The 24,707-nt window shown below is 35.9% G+C and overlaps 2 protein-coding genes across 2 annotated transcripts; both read left to right on the forward strand.

The window, feature by feature from the left end:
* The first annotated feature begins 516 nt into the window (after window positions 1-516).
* Window positions 517-7,434, forward strand: LOC107803693 (high mobility group B protein 10-like). Its single transcript, XM_016627462.2, has 6 exons — window positions 517-813; window positions 3,138-3,216; window positions 5,263-5,425; window positions 5,526-5,603; window positions 5,923-6,284; window positions 6,923-7,434. Exons 1-6 carry the CDS (start codon window positions 602-604, stop codon window positions 7,007-7,009), a joined length of 981 nt encoding a protein of 326 aa, XP_016482948.1. The 5' UTR covers window positions 517-601; the 3' UTR covers window positions 7,010-7,434.
* A 9,279-nt stretch (window positions 7,435-16,713) lies between these two features.
* On the forward strand, window positions 16,714-19,349 carry LOC107803692 (uncharacterized). Its single transcript, XM_016627461.2, has 2 exons — window positions 16,714-17,960; window positions 18,269-19,349. Exon 1 carries the CDS (start codon window positions 17,059-17,061, stop codon window positions 17,914-17,916), a length of 858 nt encoding a protein of 285 aa, XP_016482947.1. The 5' UTR covers window positions 16,714-17,058; the 3' UTR covers window positions 17,917-17,960; window positions 18,269-19,349.
* Window positions 19,350-24,707: the final 5,358 nt, after the last annotated feature.

Consider the following 24,707-nt stretch of genomic DNA (forward strand, 5'->3'; position numbering starts at 1 on the left):
TAACGACGTTGAATAATAATGAAATAAATTAGAAGAATAAAAAATTTAGAATATAAATTGACAAGGTGTTATGAGTTCATTGAATTTGTAAATATAATGAACATGAACCATTTTTAAAAAGAACGATGAGATAGATGTTCACTAAATTTATTTAAGTGATAATTTGACGAATTAGTCACTAATATATTAATAACCTTTTACTTTGAGAAGCTTTTATATAATATTGGAATAAGTCGTCTCAAGATATTAAGTGATGGTTTAAAAAAGAGTAAAAGCTACAGAAAGTGCATACGGAACTTGGTTCACAATAAGTAGTTTACTTTTTTATTTTCGTTCAAAATAAATACCCCGTAATCAAGAAAAAATTTAATTTGCTTTTACTCTTTTATCCTTGTGTGCATATCCTAAAAAGTTTTCTCAATACTCACTAATATTTAATAAGGATAGTTTAGTCATACTAAAAAATATATTTGTATAAGATTTAGTATTTTCACTAAAAGTAAACTGGTGAGTCCTTTTCTTGGCGGATGTATTTAGGAGACAAATCTTCTATATCATATAGTTTTGTCGTTAAAATTTAATTTGCCCAGAGCAAGAGAAGATGTCCAACAATGCTGCTGATGAGAAAAGTAGTGAGCAATCGCAGTCGCAGTCGCAGTCGCAGTCGCAGTTGCAGCTGCAGTCGGAAGGGTACCCAAGAGGGCCTCTCTCTTACCCTAAGCCCGAAGCTGAGTACCAACAAATTGTTCAAAATTCCCAACTTTTCTGGAACAAACTTCAGCAATTCTCTGCATCCCTTCCTACCAATTTCCAGTTAGTCCCTTCTTCTATTACCTTCAATTACTTAACTTTTCGTTATTTGAAAATGTTTAGATTATGCGTCTTGCTTCTTGAGTTTTTTCCTCCCTCTTTTAGCATAGAAAATCTTTCGATACAAGACAGGGCCGTCTCAAGTCAAATGTTTGCTCGTCCTTTAGGCCGATAAGTGAGATTTTTGCTCATTGCAGTCGTCTCAGGGTTCTTCGAACATGGATAGTACCGGGGCCCGCATATTAGAAGGCTGGTGTCTGTATAATCTCTCACAAGGCTGGGGGGATTTTGTAATTATATTCTGTAAGGTTCACTTTACATGTAGTAATTCAAGGTTACCAAATTTAATAGGAGTATAAATAGTTCTATACATATTCTTTATTAACAAACGTAGTAGTAAAAGGTGTGTATTTGCTCCTCTGCGCGCAAGGTGAACGTAATGCTTGACCTGCGTCACCTTTTAAGTTTTGGGATACAATGGACCATGCCTGGTACTTTGAAGGATGCACAATCTAGTTGGGCTTTTAAAAGACGCCGCCAGGCTTGGTATGTTGCTCCCTTAGCACTTATGTGGACAATATGGAAGTCGAGCTTTTAAAGAGAAAGAGATTGATTTTGCGCAACCGAGGAATTGCCTCCCATGTTTAGTGTCTTTTTGGTGCAACCATGGCATTCCTACTTGTATAGAAGATTCGGTGTCTTTGGTGGATAATCATGTCTATCTGAAGATTCTCTACTCTTTTAGTATACTATACAGCCTACAGGAGTTTTCCCATCATTAATAAATTACATTTTATTTGATTAAAAAGCGTAATAAATTAAGAACTTTTTTGTTGTAATGGGAGTCAAACCAATGTAGATAAAGAATTTTTACTAGCTTGTAAGATGACAAAGTCCTCATCTTGGAGAGTAATTCTTGGAGACAAAGTTTAATTCCATCTTATTGACCATAGAACTGGTTGCATGATACTGTCATAACCTAATGCTTGTTCTCTATTCCTTAGCTCGACAGCTATGCGTTCTTGAGGAAGTAATCTGTTAGGACGCCAATAAGGTAAATCAGTGTGGGAGAAACTATGCATTCACTTCTCAAGCCAAGTAAATGCCATATCCAAATTAGATTCATTGGATCCTGTATTTACATCATAAAATTGGCATTCTTATATTGATGAGTTTGTCACTCATTATTACAGTCGAACAGTTAACAGATTGAGTGCACATTCCATCTCATTAGGATTTGAAAGTTCACCTGCTGGTTCCATACAGTTGAAGTTGTGTTTTCCGGCAAAGTTTGACTGCCATAAATAGAAACTGTACTTTTTGACTTGTGGTGATGCAATACATTGCTGCTTTATGTTTTTGTTAAAATGTGTTACTGACCTTGAATATCATTAAGGACTTGTGGAAAAGACGCAAACCTGAGAAATACTTCATTTTACTGTCAATACATGAACAGTGGCGGAGTCGGGATTTCCGCTAAGGGGGTTCAAAAAAAAAAGTTGAAAAAGATTATAGCTAGTGGGAAACTGGGAATTGAACCTATGACCTTACAAAAGTTTTGAACCTCCTTGACCACTAAGCTATTCTTTTGGGTTGTGTCAAGGGGATTCAAAGCTTAATATATAGAGGTAAAAAACAGATTTTGCCTTATATATACAGTGTAATATTTTGGCAAAGGGTGGTTCAACCCCCTTCCGCCCCCTAGATCCGTCCCTAATGAGCAGCAGTTGGTTATACTTTACTATATGGAACATAGTTCTTTTTGTTCACTCACTATCATCTGTGTTCAGGAGATGTACATGCATCAAGTATTGGCTCTAAAATTTAGTATACTGAAGCACAGATTATACTCTAAGCTTCTTGGTTAGTGGATATAAGAAAAAAGCGTAAATAAACAGTAATGTCTAAAGAAAATTAGAATGATGAAGTAAGAAAATGAAATCTACCGAGGTAAAGTTACTTCACCAAAAAAAAAAAAAAAATCTTCTGAGGCGAAGTTTAGGAAGAGATGGTTGATTGCCCTTCAGAAACAATGTCGCAAGTATATACACTGATGGTTTTATCTGTTGTGATTTAATTATAGGGAAAGAAGATATTTTATGTCATTTGTGAGAACCTTGGTATGAGTCTATTGCTGAAGTTGGTATGAGTTAATTGTATTTTAGCGAATTGCAGCTCATGTTAAAGAGGTTGCTTCGAATTGTCTAACTTGCTTACTGCTTAGAAAGTAATCAGAAAGTCAGTGATCAAGTTGGTTTGTTCTCTTTTTTCTCAAAAATGTTGGCATGATCTTTTCTTCCTTTATTCTAACTCTTCCCACTGTACAGGATCCCTCTTGTAGCAGGAACACCGCTAGATCTACACCGTCTTTTTATTGAGGTTACGTCTCGAGGTGGAATAGAAAAGGTATGTACAAACAAACGTTTTGCTTCAGTTACACACATATTTGCTTTCACTTTGGAGAGAGAACCTTCAATATGGAAACTACAGTAAAAAGTAAGCATGTTGACGCATGACACTAAATCTTCTTCTTTTGGTTACATTGGGTATCCAAGACCTAAATTATGTTAAGTGTAATAATGGGCTTTGAATATTAAACCTTTAACCTTATCTCTGTCAAATGCTAGTCCAAAGATTCCAAGCTTTTCCTCTTCTTATTCTGGTTTCATTTGTGAAACACATGTTCCACTTCGCAAAAACGTACAGACGTGCACAATGTTCTTATTTAATATCCGAGATATATACTTCTAAAAGGCTCCATTGGCTGTTTTTGGCATATCTGCATAAGACGTTTTCGGTAAAGAGACATTGAAATTTTGAGTAAATATGTTTAGTCTTGAATGCACAGGTGTGGCCTGGTAATTGCTATAACTGCTGAGGTAGGAAATTTCTAAGGAAAAATAGTGGGAATTTTGGTGATTCCTTTATATATAGCAGCTGTTTGTTGTAGCTTTAGAGGAATGAGGATAAAGGGGAGAAAAGATGAGAAAACCAAAAAAGAGATGCGACCTTCCATCATGAGGATCCTCAGGGGGATTACTTTTTCTTCAAAATCTGTCCCCATTCATCTTCAACTAATAATAAACTAGTATATACAAGAGATAACTTTGGACTAGGCTCAAACATGAGGGTGGCTATTCACATAAAAGGGTAACTCATCCTTGGTTGTAGAGCTGATTCCAAGGAGTTTCACTCAATGGATATTGCACCTTGAAATTCATGAATTAGGCACCTATTCATCAAGGTCATACTCCTCACCACTTCAGCAACCTCTTGGCATTTGAGGCAACTTAACTTTCAGTTACAAGGACATTGATGCATATCTACTTGATCAAAAAAAGGACATTGATGCATATCTGAGAGGATAGTATTCAAAGGATCACTTACAAAATCAAATTACTTTGTCTTTCTCAGAGATGCAAAAAATCTAGAATATACTCTTTTGGGTCGTCTGGTTTGTGGTTTAGTTATGTAGGGATTATAATGTAGGAATTATTTATGTGGTGAATAATCATGTAAGAATTGTTATGCGGCAGTGAAAACAATATGTGAATTAAACCGTGAATAATAAGTGAAACAACCTCTCTATCCTCACAAGGTAGGGGTAAGGTCTGCGTACACACTACCCTCCCCAGACCCCACAGTGTGGGTTAATACTGGGTATGTTGATGTTGTAAACTGTGGGTAATAAAATGAGGATTGTTATGTTTGATTGCCTACTTTCTGGGCATTTTTATCTTTTAATACTCTTATTAAGGTATTGCTAATACATGTATTCTTACTCTACATTCTATCTAGTATAAATTAATACATGGATTCTTGCATAAGTTATACCAGTATTAGTGATACAGTGTTCTCTGATATTCTTTTTGTTGATTGGTACAGTGTTTTCTGATATTAAGCACCGCATAACTTATGCAGAGTGTAGTACTTTTGCGGAGCTTAATATCGGAGACCAAATGTTCCATCAGTTATATGGAGACTATATTAGTAATGAGAAGTTTAATATTGCAAATCAAACGCTATATAAGTAATGCTGAATTTTATACTGGGAATAAATATCCTCATTCCTTAAACCAAACAACCCCTTGTCTCTTAGTAATAAAACTGTGTATTTGCAAACTGCCTGAACAAAAATTAATAGTGTTTGGCACTTTTCTAAAGTCCTTTGTGCCTGTAATGCAGTGAGGCTAGTGGTTTTGGTTTGTATTGTTTTGATTTATTTTTCTTCAAGCACTCATGGATGGCATCAGCTGATGCTGCTTTATCATAGTCAAACCTCCTTTCTTCTTTGTTATTCTCGAACCTAATTCAGTGAAATTATTGCTGCTTGGACATTCTCAAACCTACCTTTTTTCTTTATCAGGACTAAAATAATTTGTCCCCCTTCAATTTGGTTGGTCTAATGTGATTTGGAGTTCACTCGGGTTTTATATTGGGAACTTGCTGCAGGTTATTACAGAGCGAAAATGGGGGGAGGTGAAAGGAATATTCAGATTTCCATCTTCTGTGACCAGTGCATCATTTGTCTTGCGGAAGTACTATCTATCCATGCTTTATCATTTCGAGCAGGTTTATTACTTTCGGAAAGAAGAACCTTCTGTCTCTGTGGCTGGTATCATGAAACTTTTGCAATAAAGTTACCCGTATTTGTTGTTTTAAAGTTTTTGTTATAAAAATAAAAACTTGGGAGACTTCTTCTATATGTTCTGCAGATCCTACAAATAGAAATGTAACTGACTCTGTAGCTGAACATGCTAACAATGATAATGCTGCTACGAATCAATGTTCAGGTGTGCTTCCAATCTTTTAAGACTTTAATTTTCTATCATGAGATCCTTCCTCCGGTGTATGTTTCTTTATGCCCCATTAGTTTGGTATAGCATGTTAGAGAATGTTTTACCTTTTATTTGTTTGAAATTTTAAGAGAGCTACAACAAAGAAGTATTGAAACTTGATATTCCTTGTACGGAGATTTCTTTCTCTCCTGCAACTTGGCTTTCATGGTTTCCCTTTTAGCTCCTTTGTATTTTGTAATGTCCTGTTTTATAGTGGATTGACATACTTAGCTTGTGTCATCGCTATACAATTTTATGGTTCTTGTAACTGTAGTGAGTTATAATCTGGAGGCTGGAAGTTCACTGATTGGAACCATTGATGCAAAGTTTGATTATGGTTACGTAATCACTGTGAACCTGGGCTCGGAGAATTTAAGTGGTGTACTTTATCATACACCTGCATTGCTACACCAGTCCCAAAGGGTTAATACTTCAGCTAAGCCTTCCCAACGGATCAGGAAAAGACGCAAGTTGGCTTTGAAGGACCCCTCTCGACCCAAGTCAAATCGAAGTGGTTATAATTTTTTCTTTGCTGAGCATTATGCCAGGTTGAAACCTTCATATCAGGGGCAAGAGAGAGCTATCAGCAAAAGGATTGGACTTCTTTGGAGTCTACTTACAGAGGCCGAGAAACAGGTTGGATAAAATGGCTTGACACATTAAACTTTCACTTTTTTAGTTTATTGCTTACTGTGTACAAACTGCATCTGAAGGCTGGAATCATTTCAGTAAACCCTTTTTTCCTTTTTTGCTGATAAAAATAATTGGGAAATGAGGATTTAATTTTGTACCTGGAGATAATTTACATGTTGCTATTGTCATTATACAGTTACTTTGTAAATAACCTATTCCCTTTTTGCTTGTTCTCTTGTGTGACTTTTAAGCAGAATCATAGTTGATTGTTTTTTGAAGGCATAGTTGCATTTTATGTTGTATTTAACCACCTTTGTCACTGAGTAATTGTGTGCATTTTATGATTCCAAATGTCAAAAGTAGCCTCTTTTCAGTAAAAAGACCTTAACCAGGGTGGTTGCTTCATAAGTCATCAGCTGATTGTTCCTTGGGGGGAGAAGGTGGCTGGTATGTCTTTGGTTGCAAATTCTGTTGTAGACTCAAAATTAGCAAAATGACATTCTTGGATATGTCCGCAGTATGACGGAGACAACTTTTGGAGTTACTAAAATATCGCAGTAAATATATTTGATGCTGAAGAGGAAAATGGGGTTCAATTCTCAGCTGATACTCATCTTCAATATGTGTTACTCGCAATGCAGGTTTATCAGGAAAAAGGTGTGAGAGATAAGGCGAGATACAAGGCTGAGATGCTGGAATATAAGTCATCTCATGCACAACCGCAATAGGCTGAGATTAAGAAACATCTTTGTTTCCCCATCTTTCTTTCTTGTTTGGAAAATCATCATGTTTACATAGGCAGCTTGGACTTTGATGGATTTGTGAAAGTATTGTGCTCTGCCTTTCTTTCCCTTTTTGGGTGAAAAACTGAGCCTTTTGGAGCAGGAGCAGCTGTTGGTATCAAAGAAGTTTCATCCCAGTTTCCTTGATGGCAGTGTAATGCTTAAAATGGTCATCTATTTATGCATTTCTACTTTCTTCTTAGACTCTGTTTCTTTTGGATCAATCAACATACCATTTAAGTTATCATCCTTACAAGCTCTTAGTTTTGACTTTTGAGTTGAGTAGGTAGTTGGTGTGAACGTCATGTAGACAGTAAAGTAAATATTGCCAAAGTTGCTTTCAAATTTATGAGTGCATTTGTTGAATGCTGTAACCTTTTAGAGAAATATTTCTTTCTAACCATCTCTTACAACGACGACGACGACCCAGTATAATCCCACAAGTGGGGTCTGGGGAGGGTAATATGTACGCAGACCTTATCCCTATCCCGAAGGGTAGAGAGGCTGTTTCCAGGAGACCCTCGGCTCAAAAAAGCCACAGGTCTAACCATCTCTTACGATAATTGTATTTCATCAAGTGTTTAATACTAAGCTAGTTTCATATTAATTGTTTGATTAAAAAATATACGTTCAAATGGAAGTATCACACATTGACTTGATTGTAGGATATAATACGTTGTCCTTCGAAATGGTATATGTAATTCTTATTAAGGTCTAAATTTAAATTTTATTATTAACCTAAATAGTGAAGAATCGGAATAGCAAGAGGTCAACGAGGAGAGGGAGTCGAAGAATTTTGGACTTTTTATACATCAACGTTACCTTGAAGAAATGAATTCAAACTTCTTCATAGGTACCACTATGATGTTGATAAATACGGTAACTCAGTGTATAAATAGCACGGTATAACCAGTTTTCGGACTGGTCATTCAAAAATAGCCAGCGTTTAAGAAGTCAATGAAAAATAGCCACTATTTTGCTGCAACAGAGATCGGTCCAGCATAATATACTGGAGTTCGGTGCACCTGTGTATGAACTCCAGCATATTATGCTGGACCGGTATACTTTGCTGACTCCAATATAATATACTGGAGACTGGAGCACCGGTGCTCCAAACTCCAGTATATTATACTGGACAATTATACTTGCTGGAACTCTAGTATATTATGCTGGAGTTCTAGTGTACTTATGCTGGAACTCCATCATATTATGCTGGAGTTCCAGCATACTTATCCTGGAACTCTAGTATAATATGCTGGAGTTCAAGCATACTTATGCTGGAACTCCAGCATAATATACTGACGTATTTTTCTGATTTTGAACAGTGTTTTCGCTCAGATTTATCTTTACATGAAAATTGGCTAAATTTTTATTACTTTTGAAACTGGACTATTTTTGAACGACCAGTTGTAAATCTGGCTATTTTTGAATTTCTCCCTAACTCAGTCTCAGTGAGCATTGAATGAAAAAAATTGAACTATGTATAGGGTTAAATAGGCTAAAACTTATCTACCAGGTTTACATCTAATTAATAAATGCAAGACATATATCTTTCATATACATATTTTTCACTTAAGCATCGTTGGATTATATATATTGTTACTTTAGTTTTTGACAATTAAAATTAAAATATTTGATTTAGCATAAACATCAATAACTAATTATCCGGTTATACTGCAAATGCTTGAAAAACTAACATAGCTAAAGAACATAGAAGCACAAACAATCAACAAATTGGTTATGTTGCTCTTTATGACTTTATAAAACTTTTCTTTTTGGTACAGTTCAGGAAATTCAAAATTTATAATCTTGTGTTGAACTCAAATGTAATTTATAAATTATATGACAACTTACTTATACCAAAAAATTGTCTGGATAGTTTTTTGTTCAAATATAATGTTCGATAACTTTCCTTCGAATATTTTTTACAACAGAATTTGTATAATTTATACAGCTGCAGTGGATGTTATTAGCTCAAAATTATGCTAGCACTTTAGTCGTCAAGAGCATAGAGAAATTCTTGTTTCTCGCAATTTATTGTCGGGCTGATGCTTCTTATTGTCCACGTCACTTTTAAGTTTTACCCACAATATCAACACTTTATCTCTTCTTTTTGTTTCTTTAATAATTCGATGCATCAATTATTTTATAAGCTGAACAGAAAAAGTAAACGAGGGATGTAATTTTCTTGCGAAGAATTTCATGACAGAGCAGCATATACTTGGAATAGTGTATGATAGAACTAAAGTTAATAAATTTGGTGGCAGGACTGTTTATCCGTAAAGCAGTACAATTGAATTTATACGTGGTTTATAAACAAATAAATCGATTTGATCTCAAAATGATAAATAAATTAAACAAGAATATAAAACTTAGCGTTGAAATCGAGATAAGACAGTAGCAATCGTGATTCCTGGAACATAACTTTTGGAGGCAACAGTAATAGCATTAATAAGTAAGAAGATAAAATATTATTAAGCTTTTAAACAAAGTATAGAATCAATTGTCAGAAAATTCGCTCCCTTACAATGGTTGTTGAGTTCTCTATTTATAATGGTGCTTAGGGAATAAGGTCCTAGGATCAAGTCCTTCTTAAATGACAATTATGATGGACATTGAAGAATGTGTAACGGTAAGCAATGAATGTCATATTCTCTGTAATAGACTATGTACTTAATGTTATAGAAATCCATTAAATGCTACCGGGTGACAAGTATTTATTTCGTTTTCATGAACACCACTCCCTTCGGGAACAAACAAGATCGTTGCCTTCGGACCTGCTCCACTTCTGTCTTCGTCTCCACGTGTCGCTTAATGTTGCGAGTATTTAATATGAATATATTTTACCTCCATAGTTTTCCCTATTTTCTTCTCAAACATTTTGTTTACGAGGCGCTGATAAGTGCCTCCGGTGTTCTTTAGCCCGAAAGGCATCACATTATAGCAATAGGTGCCAAAGTTCGTTATGAACAAAGTTTTTTCCTGATCCTCCGGGTTCATCTTAATTTGTTTGTACGCGGAGTAAGCATCGAGGAAACTCATTAACTCGTGCCTAGCCGTTGCATCAATCATTTGATCAATATTTGGCAATGGGAACGAGTCTTTCGGGCACGCCTTATTTAGATCCTTATAGTCTACGTACATGCAGAATTTATTATTCTTCTTTGAAACTACTACTACATTAATTAGTCAGTCAGGATACTTTACCTCTCGGATTGAACTGATATCAATCAATCGAGTTACCTCTTTTTGTCGAATTTGTTTCTAACCTCGGCAATAGGGCATTTTTTCTGCTTTACTGGAAAGATGTTTGGATCCAGGCTTAGTTTGTGCACGCCCACTTCTGGCGGGATACCTGTCATATCCGCGTGCGACCACGCAAAACAATCAACATTAAATTTTAGAAATTCGATAAATCCAGAATTGAGCTCTGGGTTTAGACCTGTCCCCAAGTGGAACTTCCTCTCCAACAATTTCTGGAACAACGTGACTCGCTCAAGTTCTTCCGCTATCGATTTTGTTGCGTCCCTTTCTACTGGCACCTGGAAATATCTTGGTACCTGATAGGATTCCGACGACTCCTCCCCTTGGTTGGCTTTGCTCAGTTCGGGAGAAAGTGCTGATTCCTGTAGTTTTTATGATGCATGCTCCTTCCCTTTGCTACTGAAAACTGAGATTGCATTTATCTCCCTTAAAGCCGATTGGTTTCCTCTTATTTGTTTTATTCCCTCGGGAGTTAGGAATTTCATCAATTGATGATATGTTGACGATACGACCTTCATCTCGTGCAACAACAGTCTCCACAAGATAATATTATAGCCAATATCGCCATTTACGACCTTGAAAAGGGTCGTCTTAATCACCCCCTCAACATTCATTGGCAGAAGGATGTCTTCTCGGGTTGTCACACTTGCCACATTTAACCCGACAAGAAGTTTTGTAGGCGGAATGATGATTTCGGTCAGCTTGGCTTGTTCCATCACTCTCCACTGTATAATATTGGCTGAACTTCTTGGGTCCACCAAAACACGTTTAATTTTAAAATCTAAGACATTTAAAAAGATTACCAAGCATCATTGTGCGGCAGCAACAATCCGTCTGCGTCTTCCTCCGTAAAAGTAATGTCATCCTCAGCAACTTCCCAGAGTCTCTTACTATGTGTTACTGATACCTTCGTCTTTTTTGCTGGCAAAAATGTCACGCCGTTAATCTCATCCCCCCCCCCGGAAAATCATGTTGATCTTCAAACGAGGAGGGTTTTCTTCTGTTTTCAAAGGTGCAACCGTAATTGTGTTTAGCCCGATCACTCAAGAATTCTTTGAGATGGCTATTTTTCAGCAATGTCGCCACCTCTTCGCGCAAATGTTGACAGTCCCCTGTCCGAAGGCTGATGGTCCCATGATATTTGCACCACAAATTAGGAACCCTCTTACTAGGATCGGATCTCATCGGCTTCGGGAACAATGCTTCCTTAATGTTTTTCATAGCCGATACTAGATCTACTATGCTGAAGTTGAAGTTGTATTTAGAAAGCCTAGGTAGGAGGAATCTCGGGAACCTGATAACTCCTTGTCCAGCAATGACTTATTATTCCGGCCGCGATCAGCTCTTTTATTAGTAGTGAATCTATCCATCGACAGAAAACTTCTACCACGTCTTTCAGCCCTTTCATGGGGCAAAAACCGGCATCCTGAAGTTCGTCAATCTGTGTTGAAATCGTCCTTTGACTTCTCTTTATTCTTCTCCCGATCCCGACCCTTGGTTGATGCCGGGAAACTGAGCTGATCATCCTCAATTCTTATCTTTGACTCGTACCAGTTGTGGACATCCTCCTATGTTGTTGCCTGAAACTCGAGCAAACTTTCTTTCAATTTTTGTGAAGCGTCGGAACTTCTTGAATTTAGACTTTTAGTGAATACTTCAACTAACCATTCGTCTGGTATGGCCGGGAGCAACATCCTGTCTTTCTGGAATCTGGTCATGAATTCCCGTAGCAATTTAGATTCTCCTTGTGCAATCCTAAATATGTCGGCCTTTCGAGACTGTACTTCTTGGCCTCGACATGGATCTTGATAAAAGGGTCCGCAAGCATCTCGAAGTAATCTATGGAGTGCTTGAGCAAAAGCGAATCCCTTATCCGAAGGCCGTTGGTCCCATGGTATTCACACCATAAATTAGGATCCCTCTGACTAGGATCGGATCTCATCGGCTTCGGAAACCGTGCTTCCTTAAAGTTCCTCATAGCCGATACTAGATCTACTATGCTGACGTTGAAGTTGTATTCAGAAAGCCTGGGGTAGGAGGAATCTCAGGAACCTGATAACTCCTTGTCTTGCAATGACCTGTTATTCCGGCCCCGATCAACTCTTTTATTGGTAATGAATCTATCCGCCGACCAGAAACTTTCACCGCGTCCTTCAACCCTTTCATAGGGCAAAAACTGACCTCTTGAAGTTCGTCGATCTGTGTTGAAATCGTCCTTTGACTTCTCTTTATTCTTTTCCCGGTCCCAACCCTTGGTTGATGCCGAGAAACCGAGCTGATCATCCTCAATTTTTATATTTGACTCGTACCAGTTGTGGACATCCGCCAATGTTGTTTCCTGAAACTCAAGCAAACATTCTTTCAATTTTTGTGACTTCTCGGATTCAGACTTTTAGTGAATGCTTTAGCTGCCCATTCGTCTGGTATGATCGGGAGCAACATCTTGCCTTTCTGGAATCTGGTCACGAATTCCCGTAGCAATTCAGATTCTCCTTGTGCAATCCTGAATATGTCGGCCTTTCCGGCCTATACCTTCCTGGCTCCGGTATGGACCTTGATGAAAGGGTCTGCGCATCTCGAAGGAATCTATGGAATGCTCAGGCAAAAGTGAATACCATGATAGGGCCCCCTTCGTGAGGGTCTCCACGAATTTCTTTAGTAAGACTGACTCAATCTCGTGGGAAGCTAAATTATTCCCCTTCACCGTCATTGTATAGGTGGTGATATGCTCTTGAGGATCCGAAGACCCGTCATATTTCGGCACATCTGGCATTTTGAACCGCTTCGGGATCAATTCTAGTGCCGCGCTTAGATTGAATGGCAACTGGGTGTTATTCTTTGAGTCTGGTCCTTTCAACACTGGTGGGGTGCCCGAAATTTGATCTATTCGGGTGTTTATCTCCCTCATAAACTGCATGAGTTCGGTTTTAAAGGGATCATTCTCGTTGTTGTTACCAGATCCGTTACCCTTCCCTCCGGCCCTATCAAAGTCGACTTCGCCCCTTGGGGTGTTTTTGTCGATCCTCTGAGCTGTTTGATTTGCGGGAGGAACTGGACCTCGTCCATTCGCGTTGTTAGAAGCACCTAAAAATGCATGCTTCAATTCCTTCGTGAGTTGAACCTGTCGTGAGAGATGTCCTATAATGGCTTTTTGTTGCTATCTCAAGATCATTACTGTTTCAATGACGTGCTCGCTTTCAGCATCATCAAAAGTTGCTTCTCAAACATGTCGCGGATATTGCCCACCGTTGGCCGACATGGCCTCATCCCCCTCGTTGCGAGTATTACTGATTGAATCCTCATGTTGAGGCTGATTTCCTTGGTCCTCAATATTGTGTGCGATGTTGAAACTGTTATATGCTATTTTCTATAAATTTTGCTAAGAACAAAGAACCAAACGAGTTAGTAATAGATGTAAGGATCAACTTAATTACACAACTGTCTAAACCCCACGGTGGGCGCCAAACTGTTTACCAGTAAAACGGTACAGTTGAATTTATACGTGGTTTATAGATAAGTGAATTGATTTAATCCCAAAATGATAAATAAATTAAACAAGAATATAAGACGTAACATTGAATCGAGATAAGACAGTAGCAATCTTGATTTCGAGAGCAAAGCTTCTGAAGGCAGTAGTAATAGTGTTAATAAGCAAGAAGATAAAACATTATTGAGCTTTTGAACAAAGTATAGTATCAACTTGTCAGAAAATTCGTCCCCTTACGATGGTTGTTGAGTTCTCTATTTATAATGGTGCATAAGGAACAAGGTCCTAGGATCAACACTTCTTAAATGACAATTATGAGGGACATTGAAGAATGTGTAATGATAGGCAGTGAATGCCATATTCTCTGTAATGGACTATGTACTTAATACTATAGAATATTCTCCATTAAATGCTACTGGGTGGCAAGCATTTATTTTGCCTTCATGAACACCACTCCTTTCGGGAACAAAACAAGTTCGTTGCCTTCGGACCTGATCTACTTCTGTCTTCGATTCCACGTGTCACTTTATCATACAAGCATTTAATGAACATATTTTACCCTATATAATGACGCTATTAAGAAGGCCGATATGTAAGGGTGTCAATGGTTCGGTTCGGATGGATATTTTGTAAATTTTGTACCATATCAATTTTTCGGTTATTCTATTATATATAACCAAAACTAGATTTTTCGAAATCGTCCCAATCATATCGGTTTCTCTTCGGTATCGTTATGGTTCGGTTAATTTTCGGTATTTTTTTATATGTCAGTAAAAGTCACTAGTAGAAGTAGAATGGAATAAAATACGTACTTTTATAGGACTTAACAAAACTCTTTAGACATTTTTATGTTTTAAAGGGTGATGAATTAAGAAAATGTGAAAGATGGCTAGAGTATAGATTCATCAACTACTCTACAACGACGTAAAAGAAATTAAACAAATAAATATAAAGAAAATATAAATCACTCGAGTGGAAAGATATTAACCAAGCTGGGACTGAGACTCAAGAATAAAGTCTATAGAAGATTAAATATTCAAAAAGATAAATCTATATCATACGAAAGAAAACATAATCAATACATTAGAGTTTGCTACTCATAATTGCTACAAATACCTTATGTCTTGCTAGTGAATATGCTGGAAATAATTTAGTTTCAGTGGGAGTAGCATAATAGGTTTGGGAATTATGATTTTAATTTTATTACTTTTTTGCCTGTAATTGTTTTTATAATTTTAATACACAAGGAAAATTTAATATTTTATTATTTTTGAACTTAATATATAAATATATTTTTCACATGTAAATTTATTCGGTACGGTTCGGTATTTTCATAAAATAAAAACCTATCCTAATTATCAGTACGGTTAGAGATTTATATAAAAACCTACGGTTTTATTAAAAGAAACCTAAAAATCGGTTCGATACGGTACGGTTCGGTCAGTTTAATCGGTTTTTAAATATCCATTGACACCCTACCGGTATGGGAAATTTTCCAAGTGTCAAAAAATGGAAATGAGAATTCAACCCAAACGCATGCTCTAAAACGCGTTGAAGAGGAAAATTATACTCGTTGTTTACCACTTCACGCATTTGACGGATAAAATTGAATGCACATTGTTAATCATGTAAACATATATTTTTTCATCAATCCATGCCAATACATTCCCCTTACTTATTACTACCGTTAAATCTTTTTTCTCTTAAGTCTATATGAGAGAGCTAGAAATATATATAGTGCTTTGTGGATGGTTTTTGGAAAACCTCTTGAAGAACTTTTGGATATATTTTGTATTTTAGAAGTTTTCTTCTGTTCCAAAAAGGGGTTATAAATTGAGCGGATGATCACAAAAATCTTACTTAATTGCACTTCGAAGTCATTAAATCATTTTTTTATAAGAAAACGTCACTTACTTTAGGAGCAAGAGTTTTTACTTGATTGAAATTCCATTTTGACTTATTAATTGGCAATAATATCTTTAAGGATATCGAATATCTTCTTCTTCAATTACACATGATTCTAAGTTGCCAGCATACAACTTATAATATTTGGAAAAGTAAAATGGTTAAATATTTGAATAAGGGTGTTCATGGCTCGGTTTGGATGATTTTCCTTAAAAAGAAACCAAACCAAGTAAGTCGGTTCATCAAATATTGGAACAAAACCAACCTAATTAAGTCGGTTTTTTATCGATTCAGTTTTTGTCGGTTTTTCGGTTATTTATTGTTTTTTTTCTTAAATATGAGACATGCACTACCAAACACATATCTGAGAGACTAAATTTTCAACGTAACACTATCAAACCAATTGCTCTTTGAGAAATTTATCATTTATCAAAATATATTAATGATAATTGAATCAAATAGTGATGAATAATTTAAGTACTCAATTAAAAAGTGATTATTTTAACATGAAATAAATTCTAGTACTTAGCAAAAGAAAACTACCAATCAAACTAGAATGTAAAGTAAATAATTAGATTATTATAATAGTAAAAATTAGACTAAAAATGCAAACAACTAATATGTACAATTTTAGAAATATTATATAAAAACATACATATATCGTAATAATAAATTTAAATATACTTCTATAGTCGGTTTGGTTCGGTTTTTTCGGTTATTAATTGATTAAAATTAAAACCAAATCAAATTTGATCGGTTTTTAAAATTCAAAATTAAAACCAAACCAAACCTTAGTATCGATTTATTTGGTTGATTTGATTTGATTTTTTGGGTTTTTATGAACACCCCTAAATTTGAAAAATGAAAAACTATTATTTGCACCCCCACATTAAATCTTATAGAGAGAAAGGATTGTTTAGGAAAACCAAAGGAACGTGATAGTCAATTTCCACAGTCCACCCTTAGCAGTTAAGACTAATGACTCAGCTCCTTTCCCACTATCATGGTTTTTGCCTTATGAATTGCATATAATTTTGATTTCTTTGACACATGTACATTGGTTTTTCCATTTCGGATTTGTTCCTTTTCTGCCTCTCTTCCTCTTCATTCAAATTGGGTAATTGGTGTTTTTTCATCGGAAGTTTCATCTCCCCTAATTTTTCTCATCTTATCGGTTACCGCGTCATTTACATAGTAATATATATCTCTTTCTTGTGTGCAAACCTCAGCAGAAGTCACTATCTTGCAACTACTACTCACTCAGATCATTAGCTTCCTTTTTCTTCTACTATTCACATTCTTGGCCCATATACATGTATATATGTGATTGTTTCCATTAATGGTGGATAAGCAAGAACATAGGTTAAGTGGAACTGGAACACTATGGGTAAAGCTGAATGAAGATGACGACTATAAAGATGAAGATAAAGTTCAGATTCAGAGGAAGAATAATACTCCTAGTAGGAATATATGTCATGTGTGCAATAAAGGGTTTAGCTCAGGTAAAGCTTTAGGGGGTCACGTGAGAATTCACGCTCAACCCATTCCCTGGGCCAAGAAACGAAAACAACAGATGAAGCAACAAGAAGTTGATATTTTGAGGAAGAAGAAGATGGGCCGAAATCAACCACCAATTACTTGTTCAATTTGTGGTAAGAAATTCGCATCAAAGAAATCATTGTTTGGGCATATGAGGTGTCATCCTGATAGGGATTGGAGAGGAATTCACCCTCCTCCTACTGATTTATCAAAGGCTGTAGGTGGTTGGTCAGTTACTGCTAAGAGAGGCCGCAGGACAAATTCTTCATCATCATCATCAGAAGAGGAGCAATTACGCGATGGCGTTCATTATCTTATGCTGCTAGCCCATGGACATTCACTTAAAGATACAGGAAAATTGGAAACCACGAATAGCAATTACAAGACTGCTGACAAAGAGGAGGAAACGCATATTTGTCGGCCGATAAAGAGGAGGATGAAGAAGTTAAAGGATTTAGGGTCCATACAAGATGTTTCCATTTATAACACAGTAATTTCTACGGCTGCTACTAGCAGCTCAACAAATAATATTACTACTACAATGGATGATCATGAGCCTCTACTATCATCATCATCAAGTCAAATCTCTTGTGTTAGAAATAATACTAGTAGCAGAATTCTGGATTTTGATCTGAATGAATTGCCCCTTCCTTCCTGAAGATGATGTTCAAGCTGCTGCCAGTGCCAGTAATCATGGGTCTGGTGATTAATTCTCACCTAACTGTTAACTTCTATATATAATTAGGAGCAATACTACTACTAAGTGACAAGTACTTTTGGCGTACGTGTTTGATATTTCACTTTAACTCGTCTTTAATTAGCTTTCAGTACGTAGTGGTAAAAGAAATTAATTGGCTAGTCAACAAACTTCTTACTTTTCTCCTTAATTATATCTGCACCTCTTTAATGGAATCTCCTTCAAAAGTACAATGAATTTGTGCTAATTAATAACCTTAAAGCTTGAGACCATCAAATTTAAATCCATATCTGATATGTTTGTTTGTCCATAGGAAGGTACCAAGAATAAATATCCTCTCACGCGTACTTGGAATGCTTTCACGGCTAATTCTTCTCAAGTCTTCCTTTGGCGTGAAAACTCAACAGGTAGGTAGTGGCAGGTCCAGAATGGAGATTAGTTATCGGCCTTATTTGAGAATCAAATTTTTAGTGTTCTACAAAATAAATAACACATTTTTTAATTTGGAAATAATTCAACTTTAAACTCCTTATTTTATCCATTTTACTCTTAACGAGAAGCTTTTATAATCACATAAATGTCATGACCCTACAAAGCTTTTACCCCTTAAGCTTTTAAGACCACAAATTTTAAAAGTCTTTCTTTTTTCCTTAAACTCTGTGCCGAGTCAACTACCTCATCTAAATTGAAACGGAGGGATAAATACTCCATTCATTTCAATTTAGATGAAATAGTTTAACTTGACACGAAATTTAAGAAATAAAAACTTTATTGGGCCATGACATTTGTGTGGTACAAAAGCTTCTATTAAGGGTAAAATAAGTAAAATGAAGAGTTTAAAGTTGAATTATTTTCAAATTTAAAAATGTGTTATTTATTTTGAAACAAACTAAAAAGGAAAGTATCTCGTCTAATTTGAAACGGCAGGTAAGAAAAGAAAGAGAAAAACAAGAAGAAAAAAGTAAAGGAAAATAGAGAGTCAAACTAGTTCAAATCTTTTTTTTAATTAAATAAATAGCATGTCTAAAGTGTTCACAGAAGAATGAAACTCCACGTAATACACTAAAAACAACAAAGAAAAAGAAATTCATGGAATTGTTTTGGTTGAGAAAAGATGGCATTTAGGATAGGCCAAATATATATACAGACCATTAAATTTGACCCATTTTTTTATTTTGGCATTTTAACTCAGTATTGTTCCATTTTGACTTTTTAACCTTATTTTTTTTGTTTCACTTTGACACAAAAATTTTTCCTAGGTAAATATGCAGCGCGTGCAAATACTCAAATGCTACCCCACCCCACTGCTCCCACCCTCACAATTTTTTTTTAATTTTTTTGTAATTTCAAATTATTATTATTTTTTCGTTTTTTCTGCCCACATCCCGAGGAAAAAATAATATTTTTTAATATATTTTCAGTAATAACTACAGGTTCAACTGAACCCATAACTTTCGATGCGAAGTAAAAATTTGTATGTAAAAATTATAAAAAAAAAATAGATATAAACCCATAACATTTAAAAATATAATGGGTTCTTTTGTTCCACTTTTGACACAAAAACTTTTATCGCAGATAAAAATGCAGCTCGGACAAATACCCAGCTGCTACCCCCACCCCATTGCCCCCCACCCCCCGCAATTTTTTTTTGTAATTTTAAATTATTATTTTTTTCGTTTTTTCTGCCCTCCTCCCGTGGAAAAAATATTTTTGTATATATATTTACAGTAATAACTACGGGTTCAACTGAACCCATAACTTTCGACGCAGAGTAAAATATTGTATGTAAAAATTCATTAAAATTGTAAAAAAAATAGATATAAATCCATAACTTTAAAAATATAATAGGTTCAATGTAAAAAATATTAAAATTGAATCCATAAGATTTAAATTCTGAATCCGCCTTGTGAGTATGAAATTTGGCTTAAAAAATGGCTTTCACGTGCCTACAAGGGTGAGGCAAATTACACATGGAATCTAGTAATCTTTTATATTAAAGTGGAACAAAAGAAATGAAATTGAAGGACCAAAATAGAACAAGACTAAATTAAAGTGCCGAAATAAAAAATTGGGTCTAAGTTAATAGGCTATCTATATATTTGGCCTTTAGGATATGTCTTTTTCTATGATGACATATATGTACGAGGGAATAGATAGGTGGGGCATGCGTGTATGTGCAAGTATCGGTGCTGAGCGGGAAATGAATGCAGGACATAAAGTTGTACTTTTCGTTTAATTTTGACGGTTTTTGTAATTGTAATGAATAGTTTATACATTGACGATTTGTAAAAACGTTTTACACGTATTTCATTATCTTCAATAGGCTACTCAATCTTCTAAATTTTTACTCATGCATACAGTGTAATTGTCCTTTAAATAATTTATTTGTTAAAAAAAGTTAGGTTCATATCGATAAATGATTTAATATTATTCATTAGAAATAAAAAGTTATTTGTATCGGTATTTATACCAAATCAATAAATATACAATATGTTTTTAATGTACACTGTTATCGCTAAATCATAAATAATTAAAGCATAATTTCATTGCATTTTGTCACTTAATATAACATATTAATAAGTTTTTGTGTAAACACTAAATACAAATAAATTTTTAAGCAATATATAATAGTACAAGCGAAAGAAAGATATTTTTTTTTGATTTTCCATCCGGTGTTCGATACCCGCATTGGAGTCCAATTATATTCGGATTCGCGTCGCGTAGGGCCTCTTTCGAGGGTGAAACGTTCCCTACCAAGGATTTTTTCATACCCAAGGCTCGAAAAAAAATAGTAACTGTAAAGTGGAAAGCAGTCCCAACTGTTTTCTTCCAATATTCTCGTGACCAAATGAAAGCAATACTGTCTTTTTTGGAACTTTAGGATACCCTCCCTACTCCAACATCCTTTCTTTGCTTAATCATAATTTCGGACCTTTTTGTTTTGTTTTATTATCTGGATAACCAAAGGCAGCCATAGTAATTAGTAAGTACCAAGCCATGATCACTATTCACTACAGCATGAATAAGTCTAGTAATAAAACTAAGGCAAAATAGATGGAGATCCCTCTGAACTTGACTTTTATTTAGTGTATTCTTGAATTTGGTAATTTGATAGTCTTGTTCCTCTAGATGATGATCGCAAACAGTGTGAATACATCCTCTTTGGAGCATGGGCGAAAAGAAAAATCAAAATATCAACTTTCAGGTGATTTATTTTTCAATTATTAATTGTCACTGTAACGACTCGATCGATCGTTTTGTGTAATTGTGACATGTTATTCCTTTTATTGCTTCACCTATGTGAGTTTATGCTTGCGGGGTTGATTAGTTTCGTTTCGGGAAGCATTCGGGTTGATTTGGACCCTTAATTCTAGACTTAGAAGTTTAAATTTGAAAATGTTGACCAAACTTTGACTTTTGCGAAAACGACCCCGGAAATGTGTTTTTATGACTCCGATAGCTTCGTATCATGATTTTAGACTTGGACGTATGTCCGGGATTCATTTTTGAAGTCCGTAGGTTGATTTGTATTGATTTGCCGAAATTCGCCAATTTTAAGTTGAAAAGTTTGATCGTAGGTTGACTTTTAGCTACCGAGCTTGAAATTTGATTTTGGGACTTGGAATAGGTCCGTTATGACATTTAGAACTTGTCTACAAAATTTAGTGTCGTTCAGAGTTGATTTGATAGGATTCAAGCGCTTAGTTGAAATTATAGAAGTTCTTGAAAAATCTCTTTGAAAATCATGTGTTTTAGAGTTCAATTCGTAGTTTTAGATTTTATTTTCGTATTTTGACCGCGCGAGCGAGTTTGTATGATGTTTTTAAACTTGTGTGGATGTTTTGTTTGGAGCTCCGAGGGCTCGGGTGAGTTTCAGACGCTTAGCGGAGTGTGGTTGGAATCAAAAGATTGCTGGTTTTCTGAACAGGCCTCAGATCTCGCAATTGCGAGGTCTGAGTTCGCATTTGCGAAGGTAGGCCTGGACTGCTAGGTTCGCATTTGTGAACCCGGTGTTCGCATTTGCGAAGTCTGCTGAGATGGGCTAAGATAGCAATTGCGATGATTTTGTCGCAATTGCGAGGGCAACAGTGGTCGCAAATGCGATCCAACCTTCGCATTTTCGAAGAGTCCCTCAAGTCTTCAGTGCCGCATTTGCGAGGATTTATTCGCAATTGCGAACCCATGTCGCAATTGCGACATCTGCAACTGAACAAATAGTTGGGAGACAAGATTTTTGTCTTCATTTTCTCATTTTTGAACCCTAGATTCCGTAGGAGGCGATTTGGAGAGGGGATTTTCACCTACAAACCTTGAGTAAGTGACCTTAATCTATTTCTAATCATATTCCATCAACTTATCTTAGATTTTGACATCAAAATCAAGTGAATCAAAGAAGAAATTTATTAAACTTTGTCAAGTTTTTTGAAAAATAAGAAATTGAGTTTTGAGAGTCGATTTGGACTCGAATTTTGAAATTAATCACATATATGAACTCGTGGGGTCATGGGTAGACAGAATCTACCATTGGACCCGGGTTTTGACCCGGTGGACCCCGAGTTGACTTCTGTTGACCTTTTAAAAAACGTGTAAAGATTAAAGCTTTATTTATTGTAATTATTTTCTTTTGCATTGGTTGATGTTAATGAGTCGATTTTCGTTAGATTTGAGCCTTGTGGAGGCGGATTGTAAGGGAAAAGCTATTTTTGAGCATTACATTGGCCTATTTGAGGTAAGTGTCCTGCCTAACTTCGTGTGGAAGAACTACCCCTTAGAATTGGTATTGTTTGATTCAATTGTGCTAAGTGAAATCCGTGTACGCAAGATGACGAGTTGGTACATGGGTTGTACGTAGTATTTAACCGGCTTACGCCACTTAGACTATTTCCATGCTTAAATAGAAATGCCCTATTATGTTCCAAACTCCCATAGTCAAATTATCTATAATTGTGTTAGAATATCCTTAATTGCCTTAGTTGACTTGTTTAGTAGATGTTCTACATCCTACGTGCTAAATTGGTCCCCATGCTTTAATTGAACTTGTTGTCTCCTCTATTATTACATGCTAATTCTTCATTGTTAATTATCATTGTTGAAGTACTTGTTCATGTTATCTCTTTACTTGTTGATTTCCATTATTTGAGACTCAATGTTGAATATTATCTCTTTTACTGTGAAGTTGGTTTTATTTAATATTGTGATTATACATTATATTCTCTCATTGTTGAGTTATTTGGTATAGAAGTTGTGAAAGTCTTTAATATGTTGAGGCGATGTTGGTTATTGTTGAAACATCTATCTTGTTGAGTATTTTTCATTCATTGTTGTTGTTGGTATTCTCGTATACGTCGTGTTGGAGTCATGGGCTATTGTTGTGAAAATATTGATATTGTTGTTGTTGGCAAGTTGTGATATATGGGCACATGTTGTGCGAATTTATTATTGTGATATGATATTGATGTGCATGCATCGGTATAAGGCTTGGGTTTATGTTCATGCGGTGGTATAAGGCGGGATTATGTACGTGTTGCTTGTAGGGAAACTACGTGAAGCCACGCGGAGTGATACGATGAGCTAAAGTGCGTGTAGCTATTTTGGAAAAACTATTTTCAAAACCTATTTTTCAAATATAAGGCTCACGCGGTGGTATAAGGAAAGATTGTGATTGAAATTGAGAAAAGTGAATACGAGGCGGTATCTCGGTTGTGATTCTTGATTATACAAGGCGGTACCTCGGGTTTGATTTCATTATACATAAAGATGTACCTCGATGTGATTCTTGCAGTTTATTTCACACTGCAAAGTTTTCTGGTGGAAAATATATATGTTGTTTCATTTCTTAATGTTCTATCAGTAGTTGCCCATACATGATATTTGTAGTCCTTTAGTTGCTTCTTTTATGCTATTTCTGTTGTTGATCTTTCCGGTATTAGATCATGCTATCACCTTGTTCTGTATTAGCTGCTTCTTACTCTCCATTCTATATCCGTATTTCATTTTATACTGTCTATTTCATATCCTAGTAGGTGTATTGACCTGACCTCATCACTACTCTACTGAGGTTAGACTTGATACTTACTGGGTACCATTATGGCGTACTCATACTATGCTTCTGCACATCTTTTTGTGCAGATCCAGATACGTCTGCTCGTGCCGGTAAATATAGATTTCTGCTAGTTTTTTGATCGAAGACTTCAAGTATGCTTGCTGATAAGTGGGGATTTTGACTACTTATTAGCAACTTTTTGCTTTTGTTTTAGTTTGAAAGTATAGATTTATGTTCCCGAAACTAATGAAAATGTGCAAATTACAGGAATGTTGGAAGTTTGGTCGCCCATGATGAAATCCAAATCACAAGGCAATAAAGGGCGCCGAATTAAAGAAGTGCAGTCCGCTAAAAGATTTCTGCGGCTGTAGAAGAAAGTACGGACCGCAGAATTCCATTTGCGGCCGCAAATCAAGTGAAAGAACCCAGCAGGATTTTGGCCAATGTGCGGACTGTACATGAATTGTGCGGCTGCAAAACAAGGTTTGCACTGACAAATGATTCAAAGTTCAGAGAATGTACAAAAGACCAAGACCTGAAGCCTTGCTCAAGTGCGAACCGCACAAGAATTATGCGGCCGTAGAAGATGCTTCGCAGCGGCAATCTAGAAATATGCATATGCAGAATCCAAGCTCCTGCCAACTGAAGAAATCTGCAGACTGCATATGGAATTGTGCGGCCGCAGAACCTCCTAAGGGACATTTTTGTC

This window comes from Nicotiana tabacum, chromosome 8 (genome assembly GCF_000715075.1).
Source record: "Nicotiana tabacum cultivar K326 chromosome 8, ASM71507v2, whole genome shotgun sequence".
Taxonomy (NCBI): domain Eukaryota; kingdom Viridiplantae; phylum Streptophyta; class Magnoliopsida; order Solanales; family Solanaceae; genus Nicotiana; species Nicotiana tabacum.